The sequence below is a fragment of the Rutilus rutilus genome (assembly GCF_951802725.1).
Source record: "Rutilus rutilus genome assembly, chromosome: 19".
In the NCBI taxonomy this organism is placed as follows: domain Eukaryota; kingdom Metazoa; phylum Chordata; class Actinopteri; order Cypriniformes; family Leuciscidae; genus Rutilus; species Rutilus rutilus.
The window spans coordinates 25,130,207-25,157,437 of NC_140232.1; the positions used below are offsets into that span (position 1 = coordinate 25,130,207).

General features: G+C 37.0%; 3 protein-coding genes across 6 annotated transcripts; 1 reads left to right on the top strand and 2 right to left on the bottom strand.

Annotated features, from left to right (window-relative positions):
• Positions 1 to 1,806: 1,806 nt before the first annotated feature.
• Positions 1,807 to 6,060, bottom strand: sec22bb (SEC22 homolog B, vesicle trafficking protein b). 2 transcript variants are annotated; one of them, XM_084389679.1, is made up of 6 exons: positions 5,787 to 6,017; positions 4,090 to 4,187; positions 3,871 to 3,980; positions 3,390 to 3,550; positions 3,151 to 3,297; positions 1,807 to 3,009 (listed from the first exon to the last, which is right to left on the bottom strand). In XM_084389679.1, the coding sequence occupies exons 2-6, from the start codon at positions 4,105 to 4,107 to the stop codon at positions 2,855 to 2,857; spliced, it is 591 nt and encodes a 196-aa protein (XP_084245805.1). In that variant the 5' UTR covers positions 4,108 to 4,187; positions 5,787 to 6,017; the 3' UTR covers positions 1,807 to 2,854. The 2 variants fall into 2 exon arrangements, with proteins under 2 accessions (XP_084245805.1, XP_084245804.1); XM_084389678.1 differs by lacking the exon at positions 4,090 to 4,187 and having other exon boundaries at positions 5,787 to 6,060.
• Positions 6,061 to 7,565: 1,505 nt separating this feature from the next.
• On the bottom strand, positions 7,566 to 13,238 carry npl (N-acetylneuraminate pyruvate lyase (dihydrodipicolinate synthase)). The gene is made up of 12 exons (XM_084389677.1): positions 13,115 to 13,238; positions 12,856 to 12,925; positions 12,686 to 12,759; positions 12,496 to 12,583; positions 11,772 to 11,829; positions 11,498 to 11,573; positions 11,296 to 11,388; positions 10,976 to 11,124; positions 10,833 to 10,879; positions 9,833 to 9,917; positions 9,673 to 9,712; positions 7,566 to 8,309 (listed from the first exon to the last, which is right to left on the bottom strand). The coding sequence occupies exons 1-12, from the start codon at positions 13,125 to 13,127 to the stop codon at positions 8,164 to 8,166; spliced, it is 939 nt and encodes a 312-aa protein (XP_084245803.1). The 5' UTR covers positions 13,128 to 13,238; the 3' UTR covers positions 7,566 to 8,163.
• Positions 13,239 to 14,835: 1,597 nt separating this feature from the next.
• edem3 (ER degradation enhancer, mannosidase alpha-like 3) lies at positions 14,836 to 27,055 on the top strand. 3 transcript variants are annotated; one of them, XM_084389673.1, is made up of 21 exons: positions 14,861 to 16,018; positions 16,123 to 16,168; positions 17,279 to 17,379; positions 17,478 to 17,517; positions 17,620 to 17,732; positions 17,842 to 17,992; positions 19,444 to 19,578; positions 20,030 to 20,135; positions 20,257 to 20,354; positions 21,052 to 21,177; positions 21,253 to 21,336; positions 21,682 to 21,765; positions 21,956 to 22,080; positions 22,250 to 22,424; positions 22,616 to 22,761; positions 23,227 to 23,371; positions 23,457 to 23,648; positions 23,801 to 23,966; positions 24,813 to 24,998; positions 25,188 to 25,235; positions 25,894 to 27,055. In XM_084389673.1, exons 1-21 carry the CDS (start codon positions 15,912 to 15,914, stop codon positions 26,190 to 26,192), a joined length of 2,673 nt encoding a protein of 890 aa, XP_084245799.1. In that variant the 5' UTR covers positions 14,861 to 15,911; the 3' UTR covers positions 26,193 to 27,055. The 3 variants fall into 3 exon arrangements, with proteins under 3 accessions (XP_084245800.1, XP_084245801.1, XP_084245799.1); XM_084389674.1 differs by lacking the exon at positions 25,188 to 25,235 and having other exon boundaries at positions 14,836 to 16,018; XM_084389675.1 differs by lacking the exon at positions 25,188 to 25,235 and having other exon boundaries at positions 14,836 to 16,018; positions 25,900 to 27,055.
• Positions 27,056 to 27,231: the final 176 nt, after the last annotated feature.

The following is a 27,231-nucleotide window of genomic DNA, read 5'->3' on the forward strand; positions in this document are numbered from 1 at the left end:
AAATAGTCATGTTTCAGTAAAGAAATATTTACCAAATTCATGACAACTCATAATTTTGTTATAAATAGAAGATTTTATGTAATGTGTCCACTTAAACACTGACAAGAATCTTATCTCAGAAATGGCAGCCACATCAGCAGCAGAAAGACAGTGTTATGCATGCAGATATGTTGATCCAGAGAGAAGGGCACAATATGACAAAGAAAAAAAGAAATAAAATTGAAGGCAATGCTCTCTTCAAACCGGTAACAGTCTTCAACCCCGTCACACTATTCTCAACCTTGTCACAGAAACACCATTGGTCTATTTTTAACTTCAGTCTCAATTTTTGTAATTTTTTTTAATAAATATTACATTTATAGTTATTAAATTGTTATGAGGGACACATGAGCAGTAGGTAGATGTTTGTTTTATAGCAAGTTTTGAGTAAAACCCTCTTTAAAACAAGTCAATTTTGTCCGTTAAAGGGTTGAGAATAAAAGGTGTTTAAATCTGAAAACACTGAAATTAATAAAAGGTATACATGTACCTTCACCACATGAGATCCAGTCATCCTCGGGGTGTTCACATAGAACGCCTTTAAAAAAACTAAAACAGCAAAGGTACACAAGCGTTTTTATCTTAAAATGCGTCTGAAGCAGCAGCGAGGCACGCCAAAACTATTAAAACACATTAATCTTGCGCATGTAGGCTATACATGTAAACTACTTTAAATCTACTTTTTAAACTAGCGCGGTCAAATGAAAAACAGAGCCCATGGGTCAGGTGACATGATGCGATAGTCCTACTAGCAAAACACTATTGGCAGATAGCACACTTATGTCTCCAAGGTGTCTTTTTAAGAACACTGCACATGGAAAGCACCTGTTTTGTACAATCATATGATAAGCATCTTTTTAAAAAGCAGTTTCCAAACCATAAACATCTAAAAGACATTGACATAGCCGTGATATCATGATTCAGATTAATACTTTACTTCCCATACAACTGAAAACTTATAAAAATTTCGTATTTTAGGGATTTTTTATTGCTGTAGGGAACTATTGCTTCCGGCAGGTGATTGATGTCAGGTGAAGTCCACTGTCATAGCAGCAAACACAACTTAAAAAACAAAAACAAAGTATACCTTTCATTTGTGGCAATGATACCATTTCTTTAGGTATGATTGATGGTTACCTTATATTGAGACATCTACTAGTCTAAAGATAAAAACACATTAAAGCCAGAGTGAACTGTAAAAATGGGTTACAATTTATTTTAAGGTGTCTCTGTTACAGTGTAATAATATTTAAGAACTGAGTAATAATAATTAACTAGAAGTACTTACTATAGGGTTAGGGTTAGGTTTAGTTGCATGTAATTAAGCACAACTTATAGTAATTACTACAGTAACTACATGTAACAGACACTGTAAAATAAAGTGTTACGTAAACTGTCCCATTTCAGGTATTTTCTTCTTTTTTTTTTACCAAAAGCTATTGCTTCTGGTAGATATTTAATATCACGAGAAGTCCAGTCATAACTTTTTAAGGATGTCATGTTAGAAATTCCCATCCAAGTTCATGCTTTCCAATTGTAATTTTAAAGAACTAGTATGAACATTCATATGAAATGAAACAAAACGAATGGCCTACTTTGGCAACGAAAACCCCAAAAGCCACAAGCCAATGATACAATTTCTTTAGGTATGATTGGCAGTGACCTGTATTGAGACTAGTGCATCTACTACTTGTATCTACTAGTCCAACGATTAAAAAACACTTACAAATGCCAGAGTGAACTGTAAAACAGAAAGAAAAGAAACACTGAGTTTGAATCATTTTATTTATACTGTAGGTTTAGTAAGCTGAACAAATGCTCTTCTGATGATCCTTTTAGCCACATCTGGTTGGTACATGGACGCCTGGTTGGTTAGTGTGCGTTTAATTCTTCAATGCACGTACAATACAGACTAGTGTAAACTCTACACTAAACTCTTTAGTGAAAAAGCTGTAGTAACCCAAGTCAGATATCAACAACCATGCAATAGTCAGGACCTCAGATCCAGATATACTGTTCTAAACCGCACTGGATTACATCTGACCCATATTGAAAAAAGTGGCAGGCCACCACTCTCCCCTGACACTAGTTTCAATGATCTGGTCTGTATTGAGTAACTGGACATGACCGCAATCTCCTCACTGCCGTGCAAGTGCTGTTTGTTGGGCAACTTTTGCACCAAGAAAACAATAGAAAGTTCCATGAATGTACATTTGAAACAAATTCAAATTAAGACTTAATAACCACTCCATTTCATAAGGCTTTCAGAGATATGAGTTGAATTCTTGTATAAGAGGTTTATAGATAGGAGACTAACTGGGCGGACAGTACAATTATACATTTTGTGCTGATAGTTGGGGTACCAAAGCTTTAATAATGACTCCCCAAACTCCTCTTTCCAACCCACAATGTGCTAAAACTTCAAAACTGAATTAACATACTTCTGTTAATGAATCATTAATCCATAGGTTTAGGATTCACTGCTGCTCTATGGTACTGTTATACAGTATATAAGATACACTGGGATTTCACAAAGACAAACAGGAAAGCACACTTTCATTCTCTCTCTCTTTCACTCACACACACCAAGCAAGCGCAGACTAACTTCTGTGTAGTTCATTAAACAGATACCAGTGAGGATCAGGCTAGGGATTCAACAGCCTGTTAGGAGGGAAAGTGCCGGATCCGACAGTCTTTAAGAACAGGCTGTGGCTTTTAAAACACAACGTGAGCTTGTCGTCATTTGAGAGTCCGTCTGCTTTTCACCTGTAACCCTCTCAAGAGCCTCTTCTCCCCTCCGCATATCCGTCACACCTCACAGCCACCAGAAGCGTATGTATACGATCAGCATGATGAAGAAGACTCCACCCGCAGCTAGCTTAGCGTACGTGGAGCGAGTGTTCAGGTACTTAGCGTCGCTTCTGTATTTCTTCGACAGGCTGGACAAGTTGCTGGCCTTCGAGTCCAATGCTGAGGAAAAAAACATGAAGATGTGAAGAGAAGAAATAAAAAAAAAATTGCTCAGGGATCTTAAACCCTTTCAGGCCAATGACTTCTTTAATGAATAGAGAGACTGGCCTGGGCTGGCCAATCATCACAAGCATTATTTACCAGATAAGGCCTCTCCCCGCTGCAGAACTTCTTCTATGTTGGCCACCATGATTCTCTGTACATCCTGTAGCTCTGTGTTGATGTTGCTCAGGTTCCTGCGTGCTCTGCTGTCGATATATGACTTTTTGGTCTTCTGAATATACGTATCTTTGGACAGATAGGAAGACAGAATTACAAGGTTGTCTCTTGATAGGAAGTAGATGAAACTCTGGCTAATGAGAGAGAGTGAGGGCTATTACCAAACTCTATGAAAGAGTAGGGCCTGGAGACCGTAGGCACCTTCTTGCCATGTTGTTCGTGAAACTCTGCCTGCAGATCTTCCAGATAACCGAAGGCTAGCTTTTTAGGAAACACGGCCTCACAGAGAACCAGATAGCAAACGCCTTTCTCTATGACGTAGCTTTGAGAAGAGATGGGAAGAGACACATTTTATTAGCAATGGGTTTTATCCATCACACATTTTTGTGTAAATCTTGAAAGCACAATTTTTACCTACTTATTATGAAAAGGAAGAAAAAAAGTTTTTCTATATATTTTTCTATTTCTGAAGCTGTGGTGTGCCAACTTTTCTCTTCCTTTTTGCAACTCTTTGTGGTTGAGCACCCTCATTGAGCTTTTTACCCATTAGACGTGTGCACTGCGCACTTTGTGTTTGAACTTACTTAGTATGATCAACTATTTTATCAGCTTCAGTGTAGTTTTAATATATTGTACACTTACTGAAAAGCCATTGATCCAGCTTCTAGGGTGCATCGATTGGGACTCTGTTCATTTAGTTTGCGGAAGAGCTGTTTGGCTTGGCTCTGATATTGCTGGAGGTCTCGACCCATCTAAGAACAAAAGTGCAAATTCATTAGATAACACACTTAATCTTACACTGATACATGATTTGACTCAATCCTCTTCAGAGGGATTTCACAAATCTAAAGGTGAACAAACCTTTTCACTTCCCTTCATGGCAGCATGAAAGGAGGAAACGTAAAGATGTTAGACCTTAATCGAACGGCTGCTGTAAAGGTAATGAAACTGCTGGGCACCTATTAGACACATTAACACCATTTGGAACAACTCTACAGAATTTTTTCATTATTTCTTCCAAATCTACCACAGCCCAAAACTTTGTCTTGGTCATCTAAACATCAACAACAGAGTTTTTAACAAGCTAAAAATTAGGAAAAAAAGGAAATAAGCTGATTTGCAGTTTGTTAGATTATTTTTTTTTTTGGTGGCAAATACATAAAAGATGTTTTGCATCAGTTTATGGACAATTATAGCAGTTCAGCTGAACATAAAAAGTTACAGTCAAAAACAATACTGAGTGAAAAGTGACAAGCGAATCACATACTCTTTTTGTTAAAAGGGTACAGATCATTTTAATTTACACTTCTACAAGGTCATATCTGCCTACATAGTTCACTGGATTACAGAAATAGCACGTACGCACACAAATATAATTGAGAAAATTCTGTCATTGTTTGCTTGTCCTCAAGTCATTCCAAACTAGGGATGATTTGACATACAATACCAATACAAGACACACTTCACACTATAGCCTAACGTTAGTCTCTTCCTCACACAGACACACTTCTATACTCATATTTATCATATGAGTATAGAAGATGTGAAGACCCTGGTCACTATATTTTATTTTGTTAATTGTACAGAAAAATAGAGCAATGAGCATTCTGCAAAATAGAGACACTCATTTTGTGTTACATAGAAGAAAGGTACAGGTTACAGCAATATGAATATGAATTAATGATGACAGAACTTTTCAGTGAATTATACTTTTAAATACTGTCATTTTAAACCCTCATAGCATCGTCATCGTTATTAAATGAAAAACGAACATGAAGTACAATTGCATTTTTGAGGAAATGGGCCTGAAACCGTTAATTTAGGGGTTTACCCTAAAGGGCTTGACTAGCATATAAAAAAAATCTATATGGAACAAATCATGTCATACACAAATGTTGTTTAAATGGGAAACACTGCAAATTTAGCGTTTATATGCGATTTAATACTGGCTTAATATAATATAGACGATGTTAAAAAGACTAAAAATGCCATTAAATAAATCTAATAATTTGAAAATGAAGTCAGAAGAATACAATTATCAGAAATGTTTATGATGTTGTTAACTTATTTACTTGTGTTTAAACTATTCGTTTAAAAAAAGGTTCATATTTAATATGGAGGGCGAAGACAAACGGAGTAAACCAGGAGCGAGTTCATCAAGACAGAAGAGGGCGCTGTTGCTGATCAAAACCACTCAAATTATACGGTTACTTACATCTCATGATTAATGAACGATGCACTGTGTGACCAAGCTTTCAAACTGAGAATAAACGATGGAGACGACTATAATAGATACAGATTTACTGTTAGATTCCAAATAAAATATTTCAAATTAATGTAAACACTACAACGACGAATTACTGAAATCTGAGCTAATAACGGCCAGATTAAAAGCTCTCTGCTGTTGTGGATTAACGTTACAATTCCGGACAGCTATACACTTTTAGAAGAAAACGCCATGTTTTCAGGGCATTGCTCTTTGATTAGTCACATCTGCAGCACACATAGGCCTAGTGTAGATGATATAATCTGATAAATCACTGAGCTCATAACGTTACCTGCTCATCCTCCTGCATTGAAGCGGCCAGCGGCAGTCCATCCGCCAGGCGCGCGATCATTGTCAGCAGCACCATTTTACTGTAATGTCAGATTTACACACAGCAGGTGTGTGTGGAGCGGTTACCAGCTGTGAAAATATCTGTGTCTGGATTACAGCTTCACAACACTCCTCCGGAGTCCGTAAACTACGCTGAGCTGGCCGGAAATACGTGAATATTCGGCGTCACCGTATTATTGTCCCGCCGCGTTTTACTTTTTTAAACCACTATCTTTGGTTCCGCACATATGATCGGGGATTATATGATTATATGTTGCTTTTGAATGACATTAATGAATGATTTAGATCTGAGATATTTACCTAATATTTTGCCTGGGTGTTTACCAGTCTACCGGGTATAACAAGAGTTGACACGTAGATTGCCTCAGTTATGGCCCGGTTTCACAGACAGGGTTTGGTTTAGACTAAACCATAATTAGGCCTTAGTTCAATTAGGACATTTAGGTAGCTTTTATGAACATGCCTTAGAAAAAAAATTAAAATAAAATTCTGATGTGCATCTTGAGACAAAACAATGGCAATTACATATTTTAAGATATGTGCAAGTTCAAGTTCTGTGCAAGTTGCTTTCAGTTAAAACAGCTCATACATGCATTTTAGTGTGGGACTAGGATTACCTTGTCTGTGAAATCAGGGGTATATGTCCACCACGGAATATTTATTTACACAATTTTACATAAATATATTTACATTCGTTTCTCGACATAAAATAGCTGAAACAAAATAAATAAAAACAATTATGCAATATTTGTGTGCCTACTGTGTTTCAGCTCCACAATATCACTGAGATTTTAGCCTAACCTTAGATATTGAACTTGCCTTAGGCAATATTAAAAAATTGTGGCCCTTATTATTTCTGACTCCCCCAAAGATCATCAGTTGCCCATTACATGTTGAATACACAGATATCAACGTCTTGAAAACAGATTAAGTGTTGTTGCGTTTTAATAAATCATAACCCAACAACTCCATTTAGTTATTCATCGGTTTTCTATTTCTACACATACATCTGACTCTGCCATGTGAAAGACATTAATGGATACATTTCCAAAAATACCAGAGGAAGGGATGGGTACGTCAAGATGTGCAGGCTATCTTGTAAAAAAGTAAAAGTGTATCCACAATAGAATGTGTCCAGTTAAAGAAAAACAGTCTCTAATTTGTATTCAGACAGCTTTTTCTAGAGGAAATGTGGTCATGACATGAATTTTAAATGTTTCTGTTGCAGACACTTTAGCTTCCTTTACTTGCATTCTCACCGGGAGGAAACAGCACGTGTTATTCCTGCTGCTGCAGCTGATAAATGTTCTGTGAAGTCAGCACTAAAACCACTCATTAGGTGATGATAGCACAGTCCAGTGTGTCCTCATTCCTGAAATACTAGTGAAACATAACATACCACCCCTACACTGTTTCCACAGGTACTTGAGACTTTCATATAGGTTTGTCAACTTGAGTGTGAGTAAACAATAGCCAGAATTTTAATTTGTGGGTGAACTATCCCTTTAAGCAGATATTAGGCGGTCTTCAATGCGTGAGGTAAATCCTAGGGCTCTCTAACAATAAAGTGGAAAGGCCAGAGAAAATATGGAAAGAACAAACGGTCAACAAATAAAAAGCCACTGCTGACCAAACTCATTAAACTAGAAATTTCAAATTAAAACAGGCAGATTTCAGGCTATTATGAGGTTGAATCAGAACTTCAAAGGAATATCTTGCATTGAATTTTGAATAATAATCTTTATTCAGTTAATTTCAAGATATAAAAATGTCCCTTTCTGTATTTGGAAATAGACAAATCTGCAAACATAAGAAACTATTGTTTCATGCTAATGGTCCATTTACAATTACATCAGCACCAGCCAAAGGAGTGTGATTAATACAGTATTAAAGAATATGTATAAAAACAAAACAAAGAAAATGTTAAAGACTTCATGTGTGTGCGCTTTCCCACGTGACAAGAAAAAACAAAACGTACAAAAAAAGTACTTGTATACGATTTAGGTATACAAGATGAGGATTATTCTTAAATCTTTTGGGTAATTCAAGTAGGTTCATTAAAATTGCTACTTTCATTGTAATGTTATTAAATCTATAAAATAAATGCAACAGATTTAATATATGCGTTTACAAAAAATGAAACATTAAAAAAGGAAAAAAAAAATCAAGGATAATGTATGAAATGTAAAAAGCAAGCAAATATAAGATACAGTACATTAAAATGCTGTAGTGTAACAAACAGTTTACAGCTCGATAACAATACAAACCATTTTTCTTGTGCAATTTCATGTAGGTTCACTGAAATTTCTACTGTTATTTTAATGTGTCTGAGAGAAGTCCTTGATTTTCTGTGCTATAGCCTGGGCCTTTGAGACGGGGCACGGCAGCAGCGGGAGTCGGGGAGGACCCAGCACTAACCCTGACACTTCACTCATCACCTGCTTATTCACGCCCACATCAAAACCTGCAGAGCAAACATGATGAAATAAAAGTTAAATCAAAAGTACCATTTACACAATGTCGTGGAAATTCTTAATAGGAATACAACCTACTTAATCTGACTTCTTCACCACGGACAATTTAAACAACTTGTCCCGTCAAGAAGCTACTATCACTACCTCAATCACACAGGTCATTAGCTCTCTGCCATTAGCATCATTAGCATCTATACACTCTCACCGTCCTTCTCAGGTGTACGCTGGTCCGACACAGGATCATTAATACTAACTCAGAGTATTACAGCCTCACCCCGAGGGTGGCTCTATAGTCTTCCAACACTATCACTGTCTCTACGGTGGTCTTTTGAGCATAGAATCTTTAGTACTTCTATTACTACCTCAGTCACACATAGATGTTCTTTTGTTTCCTTTTGAGGTAGGATCTGTTTCTCAGCTGCGCAGCATATACCTGACACGACTCCCAAGTTGCTCTTTGTAGAAATGAAGTTTTATTCACGGCCGGGAGATCACTGGTCACAACAACCAAGTGAGTCTCCTGAATAGAATGATACATGTACATTTATATCATACAGTTGAGTAAAAATCAATGTCTCTCAAGTCTTCTTCACTGTGATTTGTTCTGGTGATTGGTTTGTAATGATCTGAGCTAGTCATATGACTGTTAGTTCTACTGTGTTAAGCACTTTTTGGTTAAGTATATATGGCCTTTGACCTGAGCACCCTTAGTCTGTGTTTCTCTGTACATTTAATGTTGAAAATACACATTACATAAAATATTTCTATCACAACAACAACAAAAGCAATGTCTTACTGACACCTACCAGCTGTACTGGGAATACATTTCAATTGTATTGACCTCCATTCAAAAGTTTGGGGTCAGTATAATTTTATATTTTAAAGAAATTAAGAATTGTATTCGGCAAGGACCCATTAAACTGATCAAAAGGGACAGTAAATGCATTTATAATATTACAAAAGGTTTCTATTTCAAATAAATGCTGTTCTTCTGAACTTTCTATTCATAAAAATTCTTTTAAAAAAAAAGTGTCATGGTTTCCAAAAAATTATTAAGCAGCACAACTGTTTTCAACATTGCTTAAAAGAAAAAAAACATTCAGCATGTTACAAGGATCACGTGACACTGAAGACCTGCGTAATGGCTAATTAAATTTTTGCTTTGCAATCACAGGAATAAATTGCATTATAAAATATATTAAAATAGAAAACAGTTATTTTAAATGGCAATAATCTTTCACATGTTTTACTCTATTTTTGATCTAATAAATGCTGTCTAGGTGAGCATAAGAAACTTCTTTCAAAAATCTTACAAACTCAAAACATTTGAAAGGCGCAAAACAGTCAACTCACCAAGGTTCTTAGCAAATGTGATGACCTCCATAAATTCAAGCTGTAAACAGAAGCAAATTCATTAACCTGAATATGAATTCATTAACCTGAACACACGCTGATGAAGTAAAAACAGTCCAAAAGCACTAAATGAGAAATGCACATGGGATGAGTGATGTACCTGCAGGGTTCTGGACTGCATGTGGTTGCACTTATCAAAAGCAGAAAGCATCTGGTTCACTATGAGTCCGAGGTAGTTATATGTGCTGGAGAGGATAGAGAGAGTGTTGCATGGTCTTCAGCAATGCATTATTTATAGGTTAAGTTTTTTAAGCTACTGTTTTTCAATCAAATCAGCCACAGGAGACACTGAATGACATAATAGCTATGTTTCCATCAACCTACTTTTATGCAAATTTTGGGATATAAAAAAAAAAAAAAAAACCTGGATGGCAACACAAAGAGGTGCAAAAATTCTGAAAATGTACATAAAATTATGCGCACAATAGAGGTGGATAATTTCTTTTTTATCAGACAAGAAGACATGCACATAACCTATGATGGAAACACATTTACCAAATAAATCTCTCGATGCGCAACAGAAACTCATGACTGCCTCAGAGGATGTGATTGGACAACTGCACTAACCAGTGAATCAATTTCATTGCACAGCATCTCAAATGTTGATTCTGAAATGCCTGAACCAAAGTCTGTCATCAGAATGATTTGGTATAACGACCTGCCAGAAGTGTCTCACACGATTGCGTTTCAAAGCACCATTCATCTGCCTCCGAATGCAAGATAACATTACAGTGTTTATAGAATTCTGCCTGTGCGCTCTGAGGCACAAGTCATTTATGATGTACAAAGAAAAAGAAAAAAAAAGAGCCACGATGGTGCAACAACTTCCATTTTATTACGATATTTTGCACCAATTCTCCAGAAAGTGATGATTTTGTTCACGTGAACACATGGGATGGAAACTGTGCTTTACTCTTAAAGGTTTTATGAGATATTCCAATTTTACACAGAAGTTAAATGTGCAACTTTGTATGGAAACATAGCTAATGTATTATCAGGAACCACAGCGAGACCAGAAAGGAAAAACAGTGAAAGGGCATGCATTTTTGCCAACTGAGGCCAGAGAAAGAGTTGTAAGATGCCATGATGTTGGCACTCACCTTCCTACTGCTCCATGAACACCTAGTACCAAAGCTCCCAAGAGTTGCTGTGTAACAAAGTGTGAAGTAAAACATAAAATCAAAACCGCAAGTTATATAAATGTGACACTAGCAGGAAAAATACAGTAGAGGTGATTTCATACCTCATCTACTCCGAACAAGACAGACCATTTATGGGACTGACAGTAACAGACACACTGTCCGAGATCCCTCAGGTCAGTCCCGCTGTATTTCACTCCCTGAAATGAGGGGATCATCTGCTCTATCCCATCTAGCACATCAGCTGCCTCCACTGAAGAAAAATAAATAAAGAGGAAACAGAGACTGAACCACAGTAGGAAGTCAATCTCTCACATGTGAATCTGACTCATTCAAAAAAATTGTACCGTGCAATTCAAAAAAATTTACAAAGTGGTTAGTGTTTTGACTGCCAGTAATGATGACGACATGGGGCTGCACTTACATTCAACGCCAGTCATGGCTGGAATATGATAATAATACATTGGAACATCTGGAGCAGAGGTGCTCACTTCCTTTATAAACAACCTCAATGCATCTGTGAAAAGAGGAAGGTCATTTGTTTTATGAAAATCATACAAAAGCACATTTGGTAATACCTTTAACATAGTATTAATTAAGTAGAGTTTAGAAAAAGAGGTTAAAACCTGCATTAATGGGTTTGAAAAAGGAAGGAGAGATTACTGCTATGCCGTCGGCCCCTATACTGGCAGCATGCCGAGCCTGAAGGAAAGTAAAAAACATCCACTCAGCATTTTAAACGGTCACGAGGAGGGAACTAGCTGTTTATCTGCACATGCTGTAACACGAATGGATAAACTGTGAATGGGAGGAAAACATGTAACAGCGGGACTGCTGTTATGAAAATGGAAGAGTGCATAAAGAAAAGTGGTATATGTGAATGTGAAGCAGTGTGCTCACCAGTTCTTGAGAGTCTTTTATACTCATGCAGCCAACATGAACAACCACTTGCTCAAGCCTGAACACAACACATACAGTATAAAGAAATTAAACATCTGGCAAGGGCCACTTCCATGAGAAAAAAATTATAAAGATGTGTATCAACCTAGTAACCTATAAACAAATTTGGCCTTGTGAACCTTTAAAAAATAAACTGTCCGCTAATAGTGTCCAACAGTGGACATACGTATTGCATCACTGGAGAACTGCGTTATTTTTGCCAATTCCCCCTGAATAATTTCATAGCTAGAAATGGATGTATCCTAAACACACACACACACACACAATTATTTACACTTTTCATATAATTTGACATTAGGAGCAAAACTGCTGGTTGTGGAAATGTAAAAAAGTATGTGAATAATTTTCAAACTTAGTATGTTTTTTTTCTCTCCCACTTTTTGTTTAGATTTTTATCGTTTTCAAGTTAAAATTCATATTTCAAATTTCTTATCATGGATTTGCCCATTTAAAAAAAGGTATGTCTGGGTCAGCAAAATCTATACAAGAAATAAATGTGAGAAGTAGCAGAAAATAAACGATGAAGACATAGTAAACAAAATGCTTTATGTGCCCTTCGCATGTTTTTGTGTTAAAATGTGTCAAATTTCAGTTACTTTTATAACCCCTGGGGCATAATCATTACCCATAGCTGAATAATCTCCATAAACATGCAATAACTCACTTGCCCTTTCCATGTTGGCACCAAGCTGCAGCAATCTGCTTCCTTTCATCCACAGTTAGAGAACAGCCCTCGCCTGTAGTGCCGTTAACTACCATAAACAAAGTGGTTTAGATTATTAATAACATAAATGACAAAACATGCTGCCTTATTCCCCAAAATATTTTGGATTAAATGAATAGGTTTGACTTACCAAACACACTCTTGACATTCTGTTTTTCTATTAGGTAATCAATGTATGGTCCAATTACAGAGAGATTGATCTCCCTAAAAACAGCAAAAGTTGAATATCAATGACCAAATCACATCATGCCAGGTATATGATTGTGTATATAGCTTTGATTGAGGAATGAAGTATTTCACCCTTCTGCAGTAAGTGGTGTGAATGTAGCTGCCACGAGACCAGTGAGCTTTTTAACGCTTCGAGACATCTCTGCAAACACAACAACGAGAAACCGTGTATTATTAAAACGTCAAAGCCTACTGACCAATTCCATTGACACGACATGTCATACGTGTAATGCAATCAGATTTTAAATCGGTCCAGAAAAAGTCTCAAGTTCTATTATTTTCCGACCAAATACATTTGAATTCAGTCCACAATTAAAAGACAGTCGCTTACCTTCCTCTTTCATTGGCTAAAAGCTTTAAACTCGGGCACTCGCTTTACTACTGCACTTTTTTGTAGTTCTACATGACGTCACTGCACGAGCCAATCATGTGATGCATGCTTACGAGGAAGCAACTCACTTCTTCTTCTTCTTTGAGATTTTATTGGCGGTTGACAAACAACAAAATGGTGTATTACCGCCACCGACTGGTATGGAGTGTGGATCAAAATGACATTTTTATATCCTGTCCCACAAATTAGTTATTCTAAGATACTGAAAAATATAACTATAACATTCATTTCCCGAGTTATTTTGTAAAATACTTTCTGACAGTATAGCATAACATGTTCCACAGTTTCTTCTTGCCCACAAAATTCACACCTTCCCGTATCATGTTTACCCATTTTATAAAGTACTGTTTAGTCTTGTATGTTATATTATCTCATCTCTCCTGTTTTTCCTGCACTTCTCATCTCTCCCACTTTCGTTTGAATTCTGTAAAACCATCGACCTTTCTTCTCCATATCCCATTGTTTTTGCCACCTTACCTTCAACCTTTCCTTAATAATACTCTTGATTTCATTCTTACTTATACTAACACTTATGTTAATGTCGTTGTTGTTTATGGCTTCTTTTGCTGCCTTATCTGCCATTTCATTTCCTTGGATACATGTGCAGGTACCCATAAAAATATCACTGTAAGTCCCATCATTTGAATTCTGTATAATGTTTTTTATAATGATACTGTATAATGTATCTACTTTCCGAATTACTATATTAACCAATGATGAACTTGAGTTTGAACAAACAACTGATTTCAAAGGTCTTATCTCCTCTATCCACTGTGTTGCTAATAATAGTGCAATCATTTCCCTTGTATAAACAGAAAACTCATCACTGATCCTTTTCCTTATTGATAACTGAAACTCTGGAACAGTAAAAGCAACTCATATCTTATTGTCTACTCTTTGATGCAACTTAAGCACTTGTTGCTACATCTTGAAAAGTAAAATATGTGATAGATTAGGCAGTTACTTTTTCATTTTATTTAGAGGACTTGTATGCATTATATTAAGAAATATGTTGTTATGATTTTTTTTTAAAGCATACAATGATAAGGCGTGTACTTTCAGTAAGATGAATAAGAAATATATCTTCTTTTGGGATATTTTACCGTAGCCTACTACGGAAGAGGATTAGGGCCAAGCAATAATAAAAATAAATAAAACCATCTCGAGATTAAAGTCATTATAATGCGAGATTAAACTAGCCGACCTAGAATGTTCTATTCTTTGTTACTTACAGAAAGTCTAAAATATAGCTTGACTCAGTGATCCAACTCTGCCATGTCCTCTATCAGTATAGGCTAGGCTATGCAATGAACACTGATCGAATGCGTTATTCTCTACATTTCATTGCGACTTTTTTTCTCGAAACACAACGACTTTATTCTCGAAATGTATGAGTTTATTCTCAAGATTGTATTTCGACTTTTTTCTCGAAATTTAACGAGTTTAATCTCGCATTATAATGACTTTAATCTCGAGATGGTTTTATTTTTTTTATTATTGCTTGGCCCTAATACTACTCATATTTTCATTTTATTATATTTGTAATATATATCTTTTACAAACGTAAAAAGCTCGCTTGCAAGTTGCAAAGCATGCTAGGAACTGTAGTTTCTGCACCACACCGGTTACGGGGCGTGTACGCTGACGCTCGGCCCGGATGCGGATGTTGTCGTGTGCCCGTAAGACGGGAGATGATTTTCATTCACTCAGCGATTCTGAGAGAGACCTGTGGCCCTTTGCATTACACCTGACATAAAATAACTCTTTCGAGGAATATTTTTATTTGTCGGAATCTGGGAGCTGAATGGACCATCTTGTCACTCGTGGATGACCGAAGAACAGATTTAAGATGTTCTTTCCGCTAGTTACAGCAGCGTTATTGCTACAAAAACAAATGCCCAGTGGCGCCGAGCTGTCATCGACGGTTTAGCCGGCGAGCTAAACAACAAAGCGTGACGGGGTTAAGAAATCTTTTTTCATCAAATCATCTTGACAACAACATTTCGCTGGATATTTTATTTTTGAATAACGCCGTAGCATTTTCTACATGGGTTAAACTTGTTTTTAGTATCACGAAGATGGGACTGGGACCCGCATACTATCTAACTAATTGCAATCAGTTCTAGTAGGATCAATACGATGCGTTCTCTCCTTCTTTCTGGAGTTGTAAACTGCTGATCGTGTCACCCATGGTGATGGTTGCTATTAGAGTCAAAGCATCTTTTTCCATGGCCCCATCTGGAGCTCTTCTCGAGCCTGTCTCTGCTGGGGATCTACAGTGATGCAATTTTGTTGTTGTTTTATAACTGATACTCAATAGAGAGTAGCATGCCGATGTGTCACGTGAGTGCCAACGTGTTATCAAGGTGACAGTCAGGTGTGGCAACAGCAGCTGACTGACCAACACTAATGAAAAGCGACTTGATCTGTGTTCCTTCCTTAGTCATTTTGCAATAGACACTAAAAGCATTTCAGAAATGCACCAGAGCTGCATTCATCCAAGAGAGACGTTTAACGGTAGATAAGAACAGGAACTATAAAGTTGTTGAGCTGGAACAGTGAATGTATTCAAATTCTGTGGGTGTTACTGAATCATATATTTTACATTCAATTTGAAAATGATGGACCAGAAGTGGAACTCTAACTTGGTGCTAAATAAACATATCTAAGGCAGGAAAGAGTTGCCTTGAAGATTGGAAGCAGTCCGTTGTGAAACCGGTGGATTAGAGCCGTGCGGATGCTTCCTTCTGCAACTATGTTGCCTGCTTTTTTGCTGCTGTTTTTTATGGGAACCTCCATCAGGTTATCAGAGACCATGAGCAGAGATGAGAGGAACAAACTGAGGTATGTGTCTGTCATGTGAGGACGTGCAAATTTGAATTGCTTGCCATATGAATGATTCCATATGGTGTTTCTTTCTTAACTTAAGAAATGCTTTTGCTTCTCAGGAACCAAGTGGTGGAAATGTTTGACCACGCTTATCAAAACTACATGGTATGTACACAGTGACTAATAACTTTTCTTGTTGACAGCTGGGTACACATGGAAGTTTTAATCCTACTTTTTCATCAGCATCCAAAGTTATGTGTGTAGTTTTTCTATGTTAGTTTTTTTTAATGTTGAAAGAAGTCTTATGTTCACCTAAATAAATGTTTTCTATTGTAATGTATTTTAAAATATAATTCATTCCTTTGATGGCAAAGCTACATTTTATATCATCATTACTCAGTGTCACATGATCCTTCAGAGATCATTCTAATATACTGATTTCGGTCCTCAATAAACATTTCTTATTATTATCAGTGTTGAAAACAGTTGTGCTGCTTAATATTTTTGTGGAAACCATGATACTTTTTAAAGGAATCTTTTATGATAGGAAAGTAAAGCATAACAGCATTTATTTGAAACAGAACTCTTTTGTAACATTATAAATGCTTTACTGTCGCTATTGACCAATTTAATGCATCCTTGCTGAAAGTATAGCTACGTTTCTTTAAAAAATAAAATGTGACTGCATTTCTGGTCACATGTTATTTTCATAAAATTGTTGTTACAGTGTAATTATACAAATAAGTTCTGAGTAATATTAATTATTAACATACTTATTATAGGTTTAGTATATTGTTAAGGTCTGGCTTGATGTTAATTGCATGTAATAAATGATGCATAATTTACTGTTGTTACACAGTTCACATGTGTAACTATGGCACATTGAAATAACATTTTTTTCTATAGAATTGTGAAAAATGTTATTTATTTATTTTTCTACATTGAATGTCAGTAGGGTCCAGTGTTGTTTTGGACCCCACTGACTATCAGTGTATGGACATAAACTTTTGAAACATTCTTCAAAATATGTTATATAGAACAATTATATAGAAAGTTATATAGATTTGGAACAACATGAGGGTTATGTAATGATGCTTGAATTTTTATTTACGGATGAATTATCCCTTTAACATTGCTCATTTGCCGATAAATGTTCCTGACAAAAAAACTGTTGCGAGGATAGGGGAAGGCAGATTAATGTTTGAGAGAACGGCATTATAATTAAAATCTGCCTGGTTTCATCTAATTTCATCTCTGTTCTTTTCATTTTGACAGGACCATGCCTACCCCGCAGACGAACTGATGCCTTTGACTTGTCGTGGGCGAGTGCGTGGACTAGAACCCAGTCGAGGGGATATAGATGATGCCCTGGGGATGTAAGTCAGTTGGAGATGTGTTAAAATGTCTCTTTATTCATTTATTTTAAAAGAAATGTCAAAAACTGAGATGAAAACATGTTTTCCTGTTCCGTCAGGTTCTCCCTCACGCTCATCGACACTCTTGACACTCTAGCAGTGAGTTAACATCGCAAACAGAACTTGAAACCTCTTGCAAACACTCATATTTACAGTTAAGCCCAAAGTTGTTTGCTTATGACCTTATCTGATATCTCACAGCTGTTAAATAAGACGGTGGAGTTTGAGGAAGCAGTGAAGAGAGTGTTGAAGGATGTACGGTTGGATAATGACATTGTGGTGTCTGTATTCGAGACCAACATCCGGGTGCTGGGGTGAGTAAGACATCTCTGTCAAGAGGTTCAAAGTGGACTGACGTGCATTTAAAATCTGTCTAGTAAATTGTGTCTGTTTTGCTTGTGTAATACTTTACTGTTCTTTTAGTGGGCTGCTGGGAGGTCATTCCATGGCCATCATGTTGAAAGAAAGTGGGCAAATGCTCTGGTACCAGAATGAGCTGCTGCACATGGCTAAAGATCTTGGACTCAGACTGCTACCTGCATTTAACACCAGCAGTGGCCTGCCTTACCCTAGAGTGAGTGAAAGCACATATGCAATATGATTGGTTAAATGTCATCATGAAAATATGCTGTACATTAAATGTTTTTGTTTTTTTTGTTTTTTTTTGTTTGCAAGCATTTATCTTTATGCCTATACCGTATACACACACCAAACACACATTCAGACAAATTCTGTTGATTCGGCTGTTCTGGGCTTTGCATTGGTATGTTGCATGTCTGCCTTAGAGAAATTAACTCTGTGACATCCCACAATGGCTGCACGTGTCATCAACAGCATGACCGCCCCTTTCACAGTTTCACAGCTGTTAGTTTTATTTTACAGACCTTCTGTTACAAAGCGTTCTCAACTTATTACATGTCTCTCTGGAATACCTGATTCTGATTGGTCCATCACAGCATTCTGCATTTTTTTTATAACGACTGCTAAACGGAATGTTGTCTAGTAAGGAAACAGATTTCCTGCATAGAGCTATGCTAATTTGATATTCTTGTGTAATATTCCGCAGCTGCTTTATTCTCAAATAATCAAAAAATTTGGTAACACTTTACAATAAGGTTTCATTTGTTAACATGAACTAACAATTAACAATACTTCTACAATGTTTATTCATCTTTATTAATGTTAATCTCAACATTTACTAATTCATTTTTAAGAAAGGTTGTATTTGTTAACATTAGTTATTAATGCACTGTGAACTAACATGAACATGACATTTTTTTTAATGAATGTAATAAATGCTGTGAAAATATATTGCTCATTGTTAGTTCATGTTAGTTAGTGCATTAGCTAATGTTAACCAATGAGACCTTATTAACGTGTTAACAATAATTCTTATTTAATAGTTAAATAACCTACTTTAATGTAATTCTGTTAACTCTAATGTCCACTTTAATGTTAATCCCCCATTATTTATTTGAAATAATTAATACTTTTATTTAGTATTTAGTACACAAAATAATTATCAAAAGTGACAGACATTGCTGGTCTTTTGAACTTTTTGTTAATTAAAGTATCCAGAAAAAGTTGTATCACAGGTTTCAAATATATATTAAGCAGCGCAACTGTTCTCAACATTGGTAATAAAAAGAAATGATACTTGAGCACTAAATCAGCATATTATAATAATTTCTGAAGGATCATGTGACACTGAAGACTGGAATAATGGCTGCTGAAAATTCAGCTATGCCTTCACAGGAATAAATTACATTTTCATATATATTAAAAAACAAAACATTTATTTAAAATTGTAATAATATTTAACAATATTACTGTATTTTTAATCAAATCAAATAAATGCAGCCTTGGTGAGCAGAAGAGACTTCTTTCAAAAACACACACACAAAAAAAAAATACCGACCCCAAACTTTTGAACAGTAGCGTATATTAAAATAAATCCTGCTGGGGAATATTCTGTGATAAATCCACTTGATTATGAGTCTGATTAATGATTGGCTGCATTTACAGGTGAACCTGCGTTATGGAGTCCGTGGACCTGAGACCCGTACAGGCACCGAAACGGACACCTGCACCGCCTGTGCCGGGACAATCATCCTTGAATTTGCAGCCTTGAGCCGCTTTACTGGAGACCCTACATTTGAGGTAAAATATTACAATGGCTTCATGTTGCAAATTTGAACTAATGTCACTTTTGTTGAGTTTAACATTCAGAAATGTCCTTATTTAACCTCCAGAGAAATGTTTTAAAACCTTCCGTTCTGTGTAATTCATGTTGACCAAAGCATTTAAGGTCCCCAAGCTAGTAGAAACTGGTTGTTTTGTAACAAACTAACAATGGAGCACTGACGTCATTTCGGCCTAAAGTGTTGATTCCTGGAATGTTTGTACACATTCAGTCTACAGAATTACAACATAGATCTCTTATGACATAACTGTGCCATTTGTAAGACACACATCATTAGCCGATGTGTTGTGCACTATGAAAGGTATTATGAGGTCAGGAATGTTCCCATTTTGTGTGGTGAAAGAGACTTACAATGACTAAATATATAATAAATTGGCCAGACTTTACAACTCATTGTATTGTTCGCAGGCTCATGCGAGAAGGGCTCTTGACTTCCTTTGGGAAAAGAGACAGAGGAACAGTAATCTAGTGGGAACGACCATCAACATTCACTCAGGAGAGTGGGTCCGCAGGGGTGAGGCTAAACTATAGTCAACAACCCACCCAAAACATAAAACAACTGTGCTCATATACAGACAAATAAGGTAAAAGTCAAGTCAGAATCATGATTGTTTTTGTCATTGTTCCCTTAACAGACAGTGGAGTTGGAGCAGGCATAGATTCCTATTATGAGTACTTGATGAAGGCTTATGTATTACTGGGAGATGACCAATATCTGCATCGCTTTAACACTGTGAGTATCACTCATTCTTTTTCATAATCTCCTTTTCGGCTTGCGTCACCAAGCCGTCTTATTTTTCAAGCCCTTTCCTCTAAACACCTGTCATATTTAGACAACTTTGCTAATGCAATCAATCCCAGATGGATACAATTAAGTCCCACCACCCTACGTTTTTTACAAACACCATTTTAGATTTACTTTAAAGAGTATTTTAACATTTTGAATAAATTGTTTTTTATTCATTTATTTTTAGACTGGAGTAGATTATATATTTTGAATGATTATTTTTATATTTATTTTATTACACATTTATTAATTAATTTATAACGATTATTATTATTTTAGTTATTTTTATATTCCATTTACTTGTTTATTTTGGTAGACTAGAGTAGATTGTGCATTTTAACATTATTATTTATTCTTTTTTTTATATTTATTAATTCTTTTGTTATTTGTTTGTTTTATTAGACTAGAGTAGATTGTATATTTCAACATTTTGAATTATTATTTTTATATTTCTTTTATTGCTCTATTTATTTATAATTGTAATTTTTTTGTACTTATTTTATAATTGATCATTCATTTTATTCAGAATAGAAGCCCTGGAACATGTTGCCTGTAATTGTAGTGTTTTGTCTGCCATGAAATAATGGGTCTCTTTATCTTGTTTCTGTATTCATGAATTGTGATCGTTTTACATATTTTTCAGCACTATGCATCCATTATGAAGTACATCAGCCAACCACCTCTGCTACTGGACGTCCACATCCACAAACCCCTACTGCCAGCCCGCACCTGGATGGACTCCTTGCTTGCCTTTTTCCCAGGATTGCAGGTGAGAAATCAGTGAGGTCATTGTCTCTCTGAGTTTGCTATGAATATCCAAACATATGAGTTTTGCTCTTTGCAGGTTTTAAAGGGAGATATCCGGCCAGCCATAGAGACGCATGAAATGCTTTATCAGGTTACCAAGAAACACAACTTCCTTCCTGAGGTAGATCCTCTTTTCAGCTGTCTGTCTTTTGAATATCATCACGGTCAATTCAATTCAATTCAATTCAATTCAATTCAATTCAATTCAATTCAATTCAATTCAATTCAAGCTTTATTTGTCATTGCATAAATACAGTGTATTAACACAGCAAAATTTCAGGTGCTACTCCAGATCAGTGCTTTTAAAAAATAAGTAATTAATAAAATATGTACTAATTAATAAATATGTATCAAAGAAACACCCCCCATCCCTTACATACAATTCACTCTCTCTCTCTTTTTTTTTTTTTTTTTTGTTTATAAACTCTTCTTGACTGCCCTGCTCCCTCACGTACTGTCTCGCCAGGCGTTCACCACTGATTTCAGGGTTCACTGGGCTCAGCACCCCCTGCGGCCAGAGTTTGCAGAAAGCACTTACTTCCTTTATAAGGTACAGCTGAGTTCTCAAACAAATCTCAATACAACATCTCCTTAACTCTCCATCATGTTCCTTCATATCAACCTGCAAATGTGACCCCATTCACGCTGCATTGCTCCTGTTGAGGTGCATTCGACTGTGTATTTTCATGTAGTGAACCAGGGAGACAATACAAATGATTAACTGTGAATTTCCTCTGAAGGCAACCAGAGATCCATATTACCTGGAGGTGGGCCGCACCGTACTGGAGAACCTGAACCGATTTGCTCGAGTTCCCTGTGGCTTCGCTGCTATGAAGGATGTGAGGACGGGAAGTCACGAGGACCGGTAAGAGCTGGAGTTTGTGGATAGTTAAAGAGGTTGTTGGTTTATGTGCTATATTTCTGTACAGATAATTTGAGTGGATTTTGTAAAGTGAGAATTTATGAGTAAAGAGTGGGTGGCAAGCTGTCTCACGGCATATTTATTTCCCTTCATCACCGCCCACTTGTTTCAGCATGGACTCGTTTTTCCTGGCGGAGATGTTTAAGTACCTGTTTCTGCTGTTTGCTGAGGAGGAGGATTTGCCTTTTAATGTAGAGGACTATATCTTTACTACAGAAGCTCATCTGCTGCCTCTCTCCCTCTCCACTGCCTCAAACTCACATGCGCCCCCTGTCGTCAACAGTATGGTACTGCACATAAGCACTATAACCGTTCTGCTTGCCTCTCTATGTTGTAACAATGGTCAGAGTTGACTTTACTCTGTTTTCAAGTCATATTCCTAACTATTACATAAAACAAATAACTAAGCTCATTTTCACTGGTTGTCTACTTGTTTCTCTAATCAAATGTTGATATAATATCTTTCTGTCACCCCAAGGCCGGAGAGGAGCTTGATGACTCAAATTTTGAGTGGACTTGCCCCAACACCCGCCTACTCTTTCCTGATCCCGCCTTCCCACGCAATCTCCGTGAACCAATCCGAAGCGCAGTGGATAAGAGTTGTCTGCGCCCGACCATTCATCGGTGAGAAAGTGATATAAGCAGCTGGACTATGTTCAAATAGCATTTTACATAATTATACATATTATGTCATTTTTATGTATATATACAATATTTTTTAACTCTTATGCTTACTAATACTTTTATTCAGAAAGCATTAAATTGATCAGAAGTGACAGTAAAGCCATAATGTTACAAAACAATTCTATTTATAAATAATGCTGTTCTTTCCTGAAAAAAGGTATCAGGGTTTCCATCAAAAAAGCAGCAAAAACACGTTTCCTTCATTTGATAATAATATGATTATGAACCATTAATAATAAGCACCAATAATAATTGACAATAATTGAACACTGAATCATGATATATGAATGATGATAATAAATAAATACAGTTTGTAATTTGTATATTTTAATATAGAAAATGCAGATGGTCTGGTGGAAATTACAGGAGATTTTCAATAAAACTTCTTTTTTTCATCTCTCTCAGAGAGCCTGGAATGGGCCGTCCTCCTCTTAGGGCTCAAGACTTCATGGCCAATAACCCCGAACATCTGGAGCTGCTGAGGCGGATGGGTGTGAGTCTCATCCACCTCAAGGATGGCAGAGTACAACTCGTCCAGCACGCAACACAGGTACTATACAGACCTAGATATAAGAATTATACTATATAAGTTGTATTTCTTATCTATAGATTGAAACTTGAATCCCTCTCTACAGGCGGTGAGTGCAGTCGCTGCAGAGGACGGCATGCGTTTTATGCAGGAAATGATGGAGCTCTCCAGCCAGCAGCAGAAAGAACAGCTTCCTCCACGAGCTGTTCAAATTGTGTCGCACCCCTTTTTTGGTAGAGTGGTACTGACCGCAGGCCCTGCTCAGTTTGGAATGGATCTTTCCAAAAGCAGTTCTGGAGTGAGTATGATTAACTGTGACCTTTTATTGTGTACTTTCTCACTTTGTTTGGGCTATTTCTGTGCTGTTCTTGGTTTGTTTTTGCTAAAGGGTATAATTTTTTTTAGCCATGCTACATTGTGTATTCTGTTCTCTTTTTCCCTCTCCCTCAGGTGCGTGGGTTCGTAACCGTAGCGGAGCCCTATAACGGCTGCTCTGAGTTGAGTAACGGTGAGATTGTGGAAGGCCGCATCGCTCTGCTGCAGAGAGGCCAGTGCATGTTTGCAGAGAAGGCTAGGCACATTCAGAAAGCTGGGGCCATCGGAGGCATCGTCATCGGTGAGAAACGTTTAGGGAGTCAGCCATTAAAGGGATTTACTCACCCTCAAGTTGTTCCAAACTTGTATGAATTTCTTTCTTCTGCTGAACGCAAAAGAAGATATTTTGAAGAATCTTGGTAACCAAATAGTATTTTTGTTCCTCCATATTATGGAAGTCAATGGGGTCCGTCCACTGTTTGGTGACCGACATTCTTCAAAATATCTTCTTTTGTGTTCAACAGAAGGAAGAAATCTATTTCTATTTTCATTACTTTCTGATGACAAGGAGGATGACACCCCTTCCTAAACAAAACTCAATAGGTGGCCTTTTTTTTTACTGTACTGAAGCCCAAGCAAATTATTAAAACAATATCTGGAAATGTAGTTTGTATTAAGTTGACTTTTTTCCCCATTGTTACATGTGAAACTTTTAAATTCACATTAATTTGTATAGCACTTTTCACATTTTTAGCAGTTTTACAGGTCTGTTGACAGCCCTAAAATTACATTGTAAAAAAATGTCCTCCAATTTTTCACAGCCCCCCTAAAATAGTGTGTGTGTGTTTGTATATGTATATCTATATGTATATATATATATATTGTACTTTCAGTTTTCGTTTTAGTCATTTTGTTATGTGAATCTTGTGCTTTTTTTATTTATTTTTTATTAAGCTTTCATATTTTTTCCCGTTTTGGTCATTTTAGTACTTCTACTTAAATCTTTTTTTTTTTTTTTTACCTATAATTTATAGATTTATCTTAGCTTTATTTCAATTACTAATTCATAATAACAATCGTTAATTTTGTACAGAATAAATCAGTGTTAGTATTTATGTCTCGCTCTTGTTTTGTCATGTTTGTTTAGATGATAATGAGGGCAGCAGCAGTGATACGGCCCCATTGTTTCAGATGGCGGGAGACGGACGGAGCACTGATGATGTCACTTTACCGCTCCTCTTCCTGTTCCACAAAGAGGGCAACATCCTGTTGGAGGCTCTAAAGGAGTACAAGGAGGTGGAGGTGCTGCTCAGTGATAAAGCTAGAGACAGAGGTGAGACACATTGAGACATGAAAAGATGGTTAGTATGTGAGAAAGCACTGTGAGGTTGTGCATGTTGCATCTTCAACTTTCATTCCTTTCTAATTATTCTACCTTTATTACTCTTTCCCTCTGTGTTTGTAACCGTTTTCTCTTTCCGCTACTTCTCTTTTTTCCCTACTTTCCTACTTTGATGAGCAGAAGCCATATTTAAGGGGAAAGCACTCCCGGGCACCCTGTTGGATGGCAGTAAGTACCCCTCCTCCTTGGGTTACCCTTCATGCAGTGAACCCCCTTGATTTTATGGTGCGTTCTAGTCATGACAGAAAGATTGTACTTACGAGTTGAACACGCATGAACGCTACCACAAAGTCGTAATTACGACTAGGAAATTCTGAACTTTCTTTAAGCCCAGAGTTTCTGAGTTGTGGGTGTCAGAGAGAAATGATGGCGGACGCAATAGACGCAGCGTCTTCATTGACAGTACATTTTTTCCTTTACAATTCAACTAGCTAAGTTACTACTGTAGTACTGTACACTTACAATAGAATAGATAATAATTCAATTTACAGCACCTTTATAAATTGAACAAAAGCATTAAAAAGCAAAAACACACCTAATGTGCATTTTTTTTATTCATCATTTTTAAGAAGTAGAGTTAAAAATCTTGCTCCAACCAAACTTCCCAACTCGTAAATACGAACTTCCCAGGAGGATTTGAACACACTCAAGTCAACACACTTCTATTAGCGTAAAATCTGCATGTTCCTTCTTGCTGACAACATCAAATTTTGATGACGGTACCATCATGCCCCACACCTAATGTGGTCCGTTAGGTTTTGCCTGTGATGTGTGATAGATATTAGGTAGATTTCTTGTGGTTCACTCAACTGACCTCTTTTTCAAGGTACAGATGGAGCAGAAGAAGAGGACTGCTCCACAGAGGAGAAAGACCACAGTTGCTCCACTTCCTCAGAACCTGTTGACCAGTCACAAGTCACTACTCAGGAACAGACAGCAGAAGACTCAGTCGTTGGGCAAGATTCGGTTCAGCCAGTGGAGGGACTTGGCAGTTACGTCCCTGTGGACGTAGGGGAGGAGCCTGCGGTGGACAGGGACTCCGGCAGCCAATCGGTGGACTCGGTGATGGCTGATTGGCAGGAGGACTTGGAAGCGTTTAAGCAGATGGAGAAGGATGAGCTTTGACATTCCCCTCCGTCTCAGACTCCGCTAGCATGTCCCAGCCATAGCACAGACTGAGAAATCAGTTCTGTCGAATAGGGACAATATATCAGATAGGCGTGATTTAAGAACTCTGACTCAAAGAGCTCATTTTCTACGGCCAGTTCTCAGGGGCTTCATTCTGATTCACACATATCCTGTTCTCTTCATCTGAACGCTGACAAACTGTATTCCAGATTTCACCCACACATTACAACTTATCTCTTTCTCTACATGCCTAGGGTACACAATCACTCCTATTTTTGTCTTCCTTCTAACAAATGGATTCTCTGATTATTGAAGTGCAGGCTTAAATCATCAGTGCTGATTAATCGCCTGAAAGACTGATTAATGCCTGGTTTAACTGTGATGAATTGCTTTTTGCAGTAGGATTCATGTTCGGTTCTTGTCTCAGTTTGCAGGGTCTGAAAAAAAGGTCCTTTATGAAATGATATATGTGTATGTACGAGTGTTTGTATGTATGGTTATTGTTTTTAATTAGTAAGTGAATCAGCCTGGGGCTCTCATACGAATGGGACCCAAAGTTCAAAAGCGCTTCTTCCATCCTTCCACATTAAGTATTTAACGGTCTTATACATTCAGCCCAGCTTATGACTTCACGATGAGGTCAGTGTTTCAAAGAGTAGCATTAAAGGACCACGGATGACAACTTTGCATGTCAGTGACAGACTTTTCTCCCAAGGATGAAGGAGACATGTGAAGCATCCTAAAGAATCCGCCAGAGGACGCTATTGCTCCGTTGCTCCCAGTAGCTAATTAATTGACTGGGAGACCATGCCAGGGGGGCATGAAACGCGATAAGCTCAATAAAATTGATTGAAAATTTTAATATACGACTCCTTTTTATTGGATAGGCTTTCTATCACATGTGTGGTATTTATGAAGGGACCGGGGACTTGATTACATTTGAGCTTTATGAAAGTGCGTATGTCATTAATTAAAGCAGTAGTAAGGCTGTTGCATCTAAGTGCAAGTGTAGAGTAAAACCACTCAACTTGGCTGC

Excerpts from the sequence above, each read along its gene's own strand:
- sec22bb (XM_084389678.1), bottom strand. The coding sequence starts at position 5,861 with ATGGTGCTGCTGACAATGATCGCGCGCCTGGCGGATGGACTGCCGCTG. Across the intron at positions 3,298-3,389 it reads CTACTCTTTCATAGAGTTTG|ATACGTATATTCAGAAGACC; the intron begins GTAATAGCCCTC and ends ATCTGTCCAAAG. Across the intron at positions 3,010-3,150 it reads GCGGGGAGAGGCCTTATCTG|CATTGGACTCGAAGGCCAGC; the intron begins GTAAATAATGCT and ends TTTTTTCCTCAG.
- npl (XM_084389677.1), bottom strand. Across the intron at positions 11,574-11,771 it reads TAAAAGACTCTCAAGAACTG|GCTCGGCATGCTGCCAGTAT; the intron begins GTGAGCACACTG and ends ACTTTCCTTCAG. Across the intron at positions 9,713-9,832 it reads TGCAGTCCAGAACCCTGCAG|CTTGAATTTATGGAGGTCAT; the intron begins GTACATCACTCA and ends TTCTGTTTACAG.
- edem3 (XM_084389673.1), top strand. The coding sequence starts at position 15,912 with ATGCTTCCTTCTGCAACTATGTTGCCTGCTTTTTTGCTGCTGTTTTTT. Across the intron at positions 20,355-21,051 it reads ATCTGCATCGCTTTAACACT|CACTATGCATCCATTATGAA; the intron begins GTGAGTATCACT and ends CATATTTTTCAG. Across the intron at positions 23,649-23,800 it reads TTTCCAAAAGCAGTTCTGGA|GTGCGTGGGTTCGTAACCGT; the intron begins GTGAGTATGATT and ends CCTCTCCCTCAG.